The 10,892-nt window shown below is 43.9% G+C and overlaps 2 protein-coding genes across 5 annotated transcripts in view; one reads left to right on the top strand and one right to left on the bottom strand.

Moving 5' to 3' along the window:
• Window positions 1-95: 95 nt before the first annotated feature.
• Window positions 96-6,029, bottom strand: abt1 (activator of basal transcription 1). 3 transcript variants are annotated; one of them, XM_080295276.1, is made up of 6 exons: window positions 5,620-6,029; window positions 5,054-5,466; window positions 3,207-3,557; window positions 1,302-1,477; window positions 999-1,184; window positions 96-908 (listed from the first exon to the last, which is right to left on the bottom strand). In XM_080295276.1, the coding sequence occupies exons 2-6, from the start codon at window positions 5,364-5,366 to the stop codon at window positions 726-728; spliced, it is 1,209 nt and encodes a 402-aa protein (XP_080151402.1). In that variant the 5' UTR covers window positions 5,367-5,466; window positions 5,620-6,029; the 3' UTR covers window positions 96-725. The 3 variants fall into 3 exon arrangements, with proteins under 3 accessions (XP_080151402.1, XP_026010179.2, XP_026010180.2); XM_026154394.2 differs by lacking the exons at window positions 5,054-5,466; window positions 5,620-6,029 and adding an exon at window positions 3,693-3,809; XM_026154395.2 differs by lacking the exons at window positions 5,054-5,466; window positions 5,620-6,029 and adding an exon at window positions 3,680-3,750.
• A 438-nt stretch (window positions 6,030-6,467) lies between these two features.
• grm6a (glutamate receptor, metabotropic 6a) overlaps window positions 6,468-10,892 on the top strand; it is a 36,564-nt gene continuing 32,139 nt past the window's right edge. For both annotated transcript variants that reach the window (XM_026154638.2, XM_026154637.2), the window contains exon 1: window positions 6,468-9,258. The gene's annotated coding sequence lies outside the window, so the exon portion shown is untranslated. The remainder of the gene's footprint in view (window positions 9,259-10,892) is intronic.

The following is a 10,892-nucleotide window of genomic DNA, read 5'->3' as shown; positions in this document are numbered from 1 at the left end:
GAAAAGATACCCAGGCAGAAATGTCTGCTCACCAACACTGCATCGCTGGAACAGCGCACAAACATTAACATAAAATAACACGTGAAGAAAAAATATTGAATCTTTCCAAAAATATTTTAATATAATCCAGAACTCCCACTCCAGACTCTCAGTGGACACTCACAGGGTAGCGTGTACCATATGAGGCCCTGTGGATCTTCGACTGCAGTCAAATATCTTTCTGAAGGTTTAAGAGACCTCGCAGCACCACATTCTGCTGAAGTGAGTATCAGAGAATTTCTGTCAGCAGCCCGGATCCACACATGGAAACTTCCTGCTCTGGTTAAACTAAGCTTGTAACGCCTGTTGGGAGTCATCACTGGGAAACGTGCTTCGAGGTGACAGACCAATCAGCATGTTTTAGCAGAATGCTAGCATCTTATGAGCAAACTCAACTTTGCTTTAATAAAATCTAAATATAAGTGTTGTGTATTTCAGCTCAGACATGTTAGCGGCACTGCCATTAGCTTCACTGGGCGCCCTCTTCTGTACCTGTAAGTTAATCACAACAATTTCTATACAATGAGCTGAAAAGGAAGTGGAATGACTCCTCCATATTGGCTCTCCTCCACTCCCTTTGCTCCGCCCCCTCCCCTGCCAAAACTGGCCTTTGATTGGTTGGGGAAAGGAATCTACACTTTCTATGGAAACATTGGTCCAGGAGTTCATGAAGCATCTCTCTGTTGTCATTGTGACGGTTTGGAGTTGAAAATTTTGGTCAGAAGCGAGACATTCGATTGGCTCTTCTGCTCCATGAGGCGGGCCTTGTCCAGGTGCTTCTGCAAAACAGAGTCCTTCTTCCTCTTCTTCTTCATCTGGATCTCCTCCTCCGTCTGGCGCTGAGTGAAGTCCCACGTCTTCTCTTCCACCTGACGATGACAAACAGTTTTAGAGCGAACGTGCGTCTCTGCCTGAGCAGGGCTAACATTCGTCGCTTCAGCTCGTGCTTCAGCATTTACCTGCTCTCCGTCTCTCTGCCTCTTCTTTCTCAGCTTGTCCAGGTGAGCGCTCTTCTCCACGTTGTTCAGGTAGAAGTTTGTTTCTCTCTTCGCCTGTGAAACTTCAGTCCTGAGCCTCTGGTTTAGGACCGTCTGCTCGTAGGCCAGCCGCTCACTCAGGTGAATCCACTGGAACCTGTGCAGGTACTGCGGACACAGGTAAGCAGTAGGGACAAATTATTTGACACTATGATGACATTAAACAACTGTCTGTCTGCATTTTCAGCGTAACCGGTGTGCATTAATAGGGAAGAAGAGACCTACCTTCATGCACCACAGGTCAGAGGAGAAGCGCTGGCGTTTCCTGGTTCCCATCGGCGTGTTGTGGAGCGACGCCGCCACTTTCTTAGCCACACGTTTATCTCTGAACTCCACCCATCCTTCTGTGAAGTCACACCTCCGCAGCCCAGCCTTCTTCTTCCGTTTCCTCACCTGTCTGTCTGCAAGATGAGCGCATCGAACATTAACAGGTGATAAATATCTGAGGGGCTATGGTGAAAGCTTCACTTTTCCTCACTTGCTGTTCATGCAGTGGCGCTGACGTGTGAGATCAAGTGTTTAACATGGCTGAAACGTACCATCACAGGATCAGGTTAGCCTCTCAGAACTTTACCTGTCCCCCAACAGGACAGGTGGACCCACAAAACTGGTAGCCACGTTCTCCAACTCCACATCAGACCCACTGATTCAGGTTTTTTAATTTGTCACTCATTTGATCTTTGAGTGTACATTTTCTCAACACAGATTAGGTCCCTTAAACTTTTTTGGTGATAAATTTAGAATATTTATCGTAAAAATTTTAAACATGTTATGTTTCCTATATTTCAATAAAAACAAACCTTTTTGAAAGCAGCTGACTCAGTCTTATAGACATCCAAGGTCTCAATAAATACATCCGTTAAGAGTTTAAATAATGTTTAATAAAGATGTCACCAAACAGACTAGAAGTAAGGATATTTCCTCTATTTATTTTTATTTCAGTAAGCCTCCCAAGGCCCTAACATCTTTGTTAGTTAAAGATCTTTTGTTGGGATGATCAGGTCAGCGGTAAATCTGGAGTCGAGTTATAGATCAGTACAGACCCGTTGCAGTTCGGGACATCTTGGCTTAACGCTGCCTCTTATTGATTTCTGGAGGAGGAGTTCTGTTTTCCTTTTAGGATGTTGTGGGCTGAAGTGAGATGTTCTGAAGGCTGACTCTTGCCCACATGTGATATAAAACCATTGACTGTAAAATTACAGCTCGAGTGCGTTTCGTGGAGTGTTTTATTTCGTATAAAATAACCCCTCGAGGGGAAACAGAACCAAAAAACAAGCAGAATGCAGACACTCACTGAAAAATTCTGCTTTAAACATTTAGTATCGCTCCATAACAAAAGGCATCCACACAAGGTTTAAGTCTGAGAGTTCAGAGCACTGCCTGTCTGTAGGTTAATCAAAAAAAGGCATTTTTGGACTGGACCCTCTGGAATTTTTATATCCAGGAGAAGCTTTTAATTGTGTATTTTTTTTTTTTCAGGACATAAACCGAAAGAACGAGATCGCGAATACAAGCAGCGGAAATGAGTTTCCTCCGAAGGGTGGCTGGTCTCTCCCTTAGAGATAGGGTGAGAAGTTCGGCCATTCGGGAGGGGCTCAGAGTAGAGCCGCTGCTCCTCCACACTGAAAGGAGCCAGTTGAGGTGGTTTGGGCATCTGACAAGGATGCCCCCTGGGCGAGGTCTTCCAGGCATGTCCCACCGAACGGAGGCCCCGGGGCAGACCCAGGGCACGCTGGAGAGATTATATCTCTCGGCTGGCCTGGGAACGCCTTGGTGTTCCCCCGGATAAGCTGGAGGAGATGGCTGGGGAGAGGGAGGTCTGGGCTTCTCAGCTCGGGCTGCTGCCCCTGCAACCCGACCCCGGATAAGCGGAAGAAAATGCATAGATGGATGGACATAAACTGTGAAAAATGAAACAGTGACCCTTGTTTCATTTTTTTTAAATTCCATCACTCCCAGAAACACCCAGAAAGCACAGAGAGCTGGTACTCTAGATTACTGATCCAGGTACAGTTTGTTTTCGTTCATTCGTTAGTGTTGTGTGTGTATCGAATGAGTATATCTGCACCACATACTGTCTGTGTTATACTGTGGTAGTAATATCTGTGTGTATTCTGGTAGTACTTGTACCTTCAGGCTGTAGAAATATGCGTCCGATCTCTCCGTACACTGATAGCAGGTTCCTCAGCTGTTTGGGGCGGAACCTCGGAGGAATATGACCCAGGTAGATGATTCCAGGGACGCACTTCCTGTCCTGAAATACGTTCTTTACCTTCTTCTTCTTCTCTTTTACCTCAACAGCGTCTTTGTCACCAACATCTTTATCCTCATCATCTCTTCTGTCTGCAGCAGCTCCCTCCTCCTCCTCCTCCTCATCATCATCAAAATCACCATCTTCCCGCTTCTCCTCGTCTTGTTCTTCTTCATCTTCAGTCTGAGCAAGCGCCTTCGTGTCCTCGTCTTCCTCTCTTCTCTCCATCTCTATAAAACAAAACGTGTTTGCACGTGACTCAGACTGAAGAGATAATCGCGAGAGCAGCAAAACTGGACCCAGAATAACTTCCGCGTGCAGACATTTTCAAACTAAAACACTTAAAACTCACAATAAATGCTTACTTTAGGTTTCTTTGACGAACTTCTGTCACAGTTACGTTTCACGTGCGCAAACCGTCGCATGTGATTGACGAAACAGAGCGTCGCACTAACAAAGATCAGCTGACAGTTGACTTCCGGTTATGCCTTCAAAATAAAACATTAGGTGGGCGTTGTTTAATCTTCTTTCATAAAGGAAAAAATTTTGTCTTTCCCCAGCAGTTTATTTGTTGAAACAATTTTTTAATCAGATTTATTTATTTATTTATTTATTTATTTATTTATTTATTGTGTGAAATGATGTCAAAGCTGGGGGAGGTGGGCAAAATGTACCTTAAACTCCATAGCATTTTTATTAAAGCTTTAGGTATTACCTGTTATTTTACTACTACGTTCTGCTGTATTATTATAGCCATCGCTGCCTGGCAGTACAGAAATAATGAAAAACTTCTCAATTACAACATTAAAGTGGTATACACATTAATGGACTAGTATGTCTGATTCATTAGTGCCATGGATATGATTCTGAATAATTAGTTATAAAGTATTTTCACATGCTGAACTTCATGTACTGTTACTTCTGTAGATTATGATATTTACTTAAATAAAGAGTCTGAAAAATCCTTTCTCGACTTTGTAAAATATTTCTTAAAAACAATATGATGTTGAATTCTAGCGCAGCTCCATCTTTAGGACATTGGCGGTTCATGAGTCTAAAAATCCTGCAGTGTTTTTCTCTACAAACTTTAATCTAAGCTGTATTTCTTCCACCTTGTTTTTTCAGTTTAATAAATCCCAGGAACCATGTTCTGCACTCAGTCATCGAACCTTCAGGAAACCTGGCGAGAAATGCTGCAAACAGGAGGATCCCAAATTCAGGACCAATATTAGATTTATTTATTTTTTCAAAAAGTGAAACAAGAGATCATTAACAGCTGAAGGAAGTCAAACGGCTCTTATTTTGAAATTCAATCCGGATGTAAGTTTTTGTTTTCGCGTGTGAAACGCACGCCGGTGACGGCGGGTTGCTTTGAAGCTGTTAGCGTTTAGCAGCGGAGATGCAGAGACCGGTGTCCAGTTTGCCTCTGAGCCAGGCTGTGAGGCTGAAACTGGGTAGTGCTGGTTTCCAGCTCACCGCGGACCTATTGGACTTCAAACCGGACAAGCTTAGCAAAGGTACCGCTCCATTTCCCCCCACAGTTCCCAAAAACTCCGGTCAAAATGTGTCACATTTTAGCTCGTCTGTCTTTTAAAGCCCTGCAGCAGTAAAAATCACAGCTAAAACAGGTTCACAGCGTCCTGGTAACTCATGGTTTTCTCATAGCCTCTGAGAAGACCGTTTGTAATAAGGAGCAGGGATGGCTGAAAGCTGTTTGTTTGTTTACCTTTTATATTCTGCTGAAATGCAGACTTATGGACAGGAAGGTGCTCAAAACACTGACACTGAACTGAGTCACGTTCTTCATCACAATAAACATCAGGCTGCTTTTTATGTGAAACACAGCTGAGCCTTTGGAAGAAAACAAGTACGTGAGATTTATCGAGGAGTTTCATTTCAGAGACCGGCCTGAGCGAAGAGGAGGCTGTGGAGGTGCTGAAGGCTGTGAAAGGTGGAGGAGGAGGAGGCGGAAGTGGTGACATCTCAGCATCTCTGACCGCTCTGGAGCTCCTGCAGAAGGAGGAGGAGTTAAGGAGCATCGTGACATTCTCCTCTCAGCTAGACGAATGTCTCGGAGGAGGAATCCCTGTCGGGAAAATAACGGAAGTCTGTGGAGTTCCGGGAATCGGAAAAACGCAGCTGTGGTAAGAAATACACACACACACACACACACACACACACACACACACACACACACACACACACACACACACACACCATCATCTATAACCTTACAGATGTTTTGGAGCTGTGATGATGGCGTGAGGAAAACAGTCGAGGAAAATTAGTCACCGTGATGTGGATCAGTAAAGTGAGTGATGATGTCGCCCTTTCAGTCTGCAGCTGGCGGTGGATGTTCAGGTGCCTCAGTGCTTCGGGGGGGTCGAAGGTCAGGTGATGTTTATTGACACAGTGGGCAGCTTCCTGCTTCAGAGGGTCACCGACATCGCAGCAGCTGCCGTTAGACACTGCTCCTTATTGGCTGAGGACGATGAGCAACGAGCCGCCATGGAGACCTTCACCGTGGAGACCATCCTGTCCAACATCTTCTTGGTAATGTCTACTAAGTGATGTATGCAGTGATGTCACTATGCATCTGCAAACTTCTAAAATTCTGATTGGCTCTCTATCTCGCCTCACTCAGGTGCGTTGCCATGACTATGTGGAGCTGCTAGCTGAGCTCCATCTACTTCCTGACTTCCTGTCCCAGCATCCAAAGATCCGCCTCCTGGTGATCGACAGTGTGGCATTTCCTTTCCGCCTGCTCTTTGACGAGCTTTCACAAAGGACACACCTCCTTAATGGCGTCGGCCAGCAGCTAATCACCATGGCAATAAACCATAACATTGCAGTGGTAATCACCAACCAGATGACGACCCGGATCCGGGACGGCCAATCGCACATTGTCCCTGCCCTTGGGGAGTGTTGGGGCCACGCCCCTACAATCAGGCTCCTCCTACAGTGGGAAGGGTCGCGGCGTCTGGCGACCATCTTTAAGTCTCCATGTCACGTGGAAACCATGGTGCAATACCAGATCACCCCCGAAGGCTTCAGAGATGCCGATCAATCAGAAATGGCGCACAGCAAACGGCCTCGAATGGACACTGACCAATCAGCTGCTGAGCCAAAAGACACAAGCAGCTGATTATTGGGAAACTGTCCAGTAAGAAGAGGCTGATTGAGCATTTGTCTTGTGTGGATTTAATGACACTGCTGTGTTCACACAGGAGGTTCCTGTTTAAATAAAGTTCAGTTTGAGTCCAGCAGGTGGAGACACAGAACTGGTTATCAGTCAGTGGCTCCTCCTGTCTGCGCCGTTCATCCCTGACTTTCCCGAGCAGATGCTGAATACTTCTGCGTTTAGAGAAGCTGCTCTGCAGAAGAGCAGGGGTCAGAGGTTAGAGGGTGGCCCTCTTGCTTGCATATTCTTCATATTTAGATATGTCAATATTTATAGAGGGAGATTAGCACTACAGACACATCTGGATTCATTTAGTTTATTAAAACATTGTTTCTGTTGTTTCTACTGAGACGATCTTGTCTTACCCTCAGGTGCAACACACATTACTGTTGTGTTCAAGCTTTTCTTCTGCTGGAAATAGGCAGAAACACTGGCTCGTTTCCAGTCCACCTTCTCAGTCCATGATGAGTGTGATTCTGTTTAGAGTGCCTAAGGGTCGCTTAATTAAGGGGTGGGGTAGAAATACAGCGGCGAGCTTTGGGATGTCCTCGCTTTTCACTGATGGAAAACAAGAGGATTGATGTGTTAAAGCTTCTTACTGACTGATGACTATAAGCATCAAGCCACAATGGAGAGCTTCATGACTGCTTGTAGAAATCGTGTCTGGAATTTTCACCTGTTGAGTTTAAATTTCATTTAGGTCAAGTCAAAGTCAAAAAAACTTTATTTATCCCTGAGGGGCAATTAAGATAAAGTTTTTTGACATGAAATGGATTTATTCTTTTCTTTTATTATTGTGACAGCAACAATTAAAATAATGAACTTCATTGATGAAGCACCTTTCAGATCCAGCCATTTTTGGACAAATGTTATGGCCAGGGTCGCCACCAAGGGGGGCCACTGGCCGCCCCCCAAAATTTACAAGACTGTCCAGTCTTGGTTATTATTTTAAACATGAGCACAAGAGACAGGAAGACACTTCACAGTGAGTTGAAATATTGTGTATCATTTTGAATTAACTGTATACAATTCTTTTGTCATGCCTTCACGATTTCCCGTCGTCCCTTCCTTCGTTGTGTCCCTGCACTGTTCTGTTTTTGGTGCGCCATCTCAATATTTTTAGTGGCCCCCATATGAAAAAAATTCTGGAGGCACTCGTGGTTATGGCTTCAAAATCCAGACGCTAACAGCAATGCCCGGTGTCCATCTTTTATATACAGTCTGTCTTTTCTCATGGGAGGGTCCACACACAAAGCCTGTTGGGGTTACTTCAGGTAGGACATCTGACATAAATACAAATCTAGCAAATTAAAACATGTCGAGCTGCCTGCTGTGCTGTTGTGAATAAGGGAGCAGCTGAAAAAAGCTTCTTCAGTGTGTGGATTTTCCACACAGAAGTAAGGAGAGAAAGGGCAACTAATAAATAAACACCATCTCCCATGATGCACTTCTGCTGACATGATTGGCAGCTGCAGAAATAAACTGAAATAATTTCAAAGAAGTTTTTGTCATTCCGAACTTTTTTGTTATTATTATTGTTTTTGACACTGAATATTTACAGGCAGATGTTCCCTAGCAACAGATGTTGTTATCACTACACACAGGAAGATCAAAGTGGGTTTAAACATCAGGAGGTAAACACTGAACACCTGTCCGACACCTGAGCAGGTAAACACTCAGAAGTGACGGAAGCCAGCAGTGGTGGCTGTCGGTAAACAAAGGGTCAGCTTGGTACATTTTGGGCACTTTTCAGGGCATTTCTTATAACTGCTGCCCAGAGATGTTTCTGAGTTACAGAAATTGGATATGCCTATGCTTTATTAAAAGTAGGGTGGTTACTGGTTTCTCCAGCTTAGTGAAGACCAAACAGAAGTCCTTCAGCACAGATTTGTGCCTAAGCTAAAGGAAACTGCAGGTCCTTTTCAGAAACCTCGGCTTTCACTACAGATGTTCACTCACTTAAAAATGTTAATGTTTTGTCATTAATGCTTTTATTTCATCACCCCTGGATTGCTGTTGTTCATTGTTCATTTGTCTTCGTAAAACCTCCTCATTAGCTTCAGAGTCCACTTTAAGAATCTGGTTTTTAGTTGTAGAGCTCCGTATGGACGGTGAATCACCCCCATCTCTCAGCCTGAGATCGGTGGATTCAGTCTGTTTATAAAAAATTACTCAATATCATTCTTTTAAACTTGTTTATAGGTAACTTTTTGGTTGTGAAGCATTTTATATTTACCTTGAAATGTCCTATATAAGTAAAATTGTACTTTTTGTCACACCTGACCTTCAGAGATCGACTCTAAAATAATCACTGGGCTAAATTAAAAAGCTAATAATAAAGTAAAAACATGTTCACGGAACACACACACCTACTTTCTCGTTGTGTGCTCGCAAAGACCCTCATTAACATGATTCAACCTGATTTGCGGAAACCTTCAAACAGCAGCGAGCAAAACGTGGTCCTCGCGCTGCAGGGAAGTCCTCAGCCCAGTCCTCATAAGGATGGTAAAACCAGTGCACGCCGAGCGTTAGTGGGCATGTTTTAATTAGACAGACAGACAGGCAGGTGGAGAGACAGACGGGATATTCAGTCCGCTGATTGGAGGAGCAGCAGGAGGTGAACCGGAGTTTGACTCAGTCGCCGGGACCAGCGGAGAGTTTACCGGAGAGGAGCGGCGGCTGTCTGCGGACCTGCAGGCGGAGCGGGTTCGGGACTGAGCTCGGACCGCGAGGAGAGGGATCCCGCTGCGGTGAGTGCAGAACCCGGTGAAGGAAAACCAGTCAGAGAAAATGATTCCAGCAGAACCAGTGAATGAAACCAGTCCACGATACAGCAGGACTATCAGGCGAACACGGAAAACAAGCTGCTTTTATGTAATGGTCAACTGTGAGGGTTATTTTTCTTTTAAACCCAGATAACTGATTAACCTCCGGGGAGGAGTGAATGTGATGTGCAGCACGCATTTGGCTGTGTAAACATTCAATGAGCTGAACTCATCTGATCAATATATTTGTGACTTAACTGATCAATAAATAGATACATGAAAGTGATTAATGTCTATGTTCTGATGGTCGCTCTATTACTGTTAAACTTTAGATTGCTTTTTTCAATAATATTGAATTTTTGGAGGATGTTGAGCTGAGAGATGCTTCTTGCCTCACACGCTGCAGATCATTTTTTCAGGACTTCCATCTTCCTCTTTGAAGACTCATTCTGTTGAAAGCCCCTCCGGCTCACTGATAACAGGCTCTCGCTGCTCTTCAGTAACCACCAGGCTCACTGGATGATCCTGTTAATAAAATCTTAATTTAAGATTAAAATATGACACATATCAAACTGACTTTCTACTTCAAGAACAAACTGAGCTGCTGATGGATCCAACATCCTTAATTAAATTCAGCACAGACATAAGTTTCTGACTTTCACTCAAAAGTAAAAAAGGTTAAGTCTGCATTTTTTTTCAGTACTAGGAAACAAAATTTTTCCATGAATATAGAGATAATGCTTTACCAGGGAGTGCTTAGTGAGAATACATCATCTGATCATTACTAGACTGCTAATCTAATCAGGAAGTGTTCCTCTGGGAAAATCAAGAAGGAAGGAGGAGGAAAAGATCTGAGTGAAGCTGGAGTCTCGTTAACATGGCTCGCACTTTTGTTTAATTTGTGTAAAAAGCGGTTTTTCTTTTTTTTTATGGTGAGTTTGAAACATGCAATTAAGCTTATCTTTGGTCTTCTCTGGTGCTTTCATCTGCCACGTACGATGTGTCAAACTGCTGAAGGAGCAAAAAATAAAGAGTACAGTAGAGCTTAGAGATTTGGAGCATTTTATCTGATTCAACTTTAATTTGATTAGTAGTGTGTTAAATGGCAGTGATTATTGGAGTCATTCATCATTAGATAGTTTATTATTTCTAACGGAGGTTTGGAGACAGTGACACTGACAAAAGGATAAGAGGTGGTGCAAGGTGCAAAAGACAGCTCAGCGGTTTGGAGGCAAAGTTAGAGACATGAGGTTGAGAAGGTTTGGACGTGTGCAGAGGAGCAGATATATTGGATAAAGGATGCTGAATATGAAGCTGCCGGGCAGGGGAAAAGGAGGAGCACAGAGAAGATTCATGGATGCAGTGAAAGAGGACATGCAGAGTGTTGAGGGGATGGTTTAGAGGGTGCAGTGGAGGTAGATGATCTGCTGTGGTGACCCCAAAAGAGAGCAGGTGGAAGAAGAAGAACAGAGCCAGCTTTTCCTCTGTTCCACTGGAACTGTGATTGCTAATAAAGTTTATCTCTTTAAAATGTTAGCACAGCTGAAAACTGCTGTGATCATCAAAGAGGAAGTAATAAATCTGGCGAACTGAGTGTGTGAAGCAACTGTGGGTTTGAC

Source organism: Astatotilapia calliptera, chromosome 20 (assembly GCF_964374335.1).
Source record: "Astatotilapia calliptera chromosome 20, fAstCal68.1, whole genome shotgun sequence".
Classification (NCBI taxonomy): domain Eukaryota; kingdom Metazoa; phylum Chordata; class Actinopteri; order Cichliformes; family Cichlidae; genus Astatotilapia; species Astatotilapia calliptera.
The sequence above is the reverse complement of the archived record's forward strand: the minus strand, read 5'-3'. Positions and strand labels throughout refer to the sequence as shown.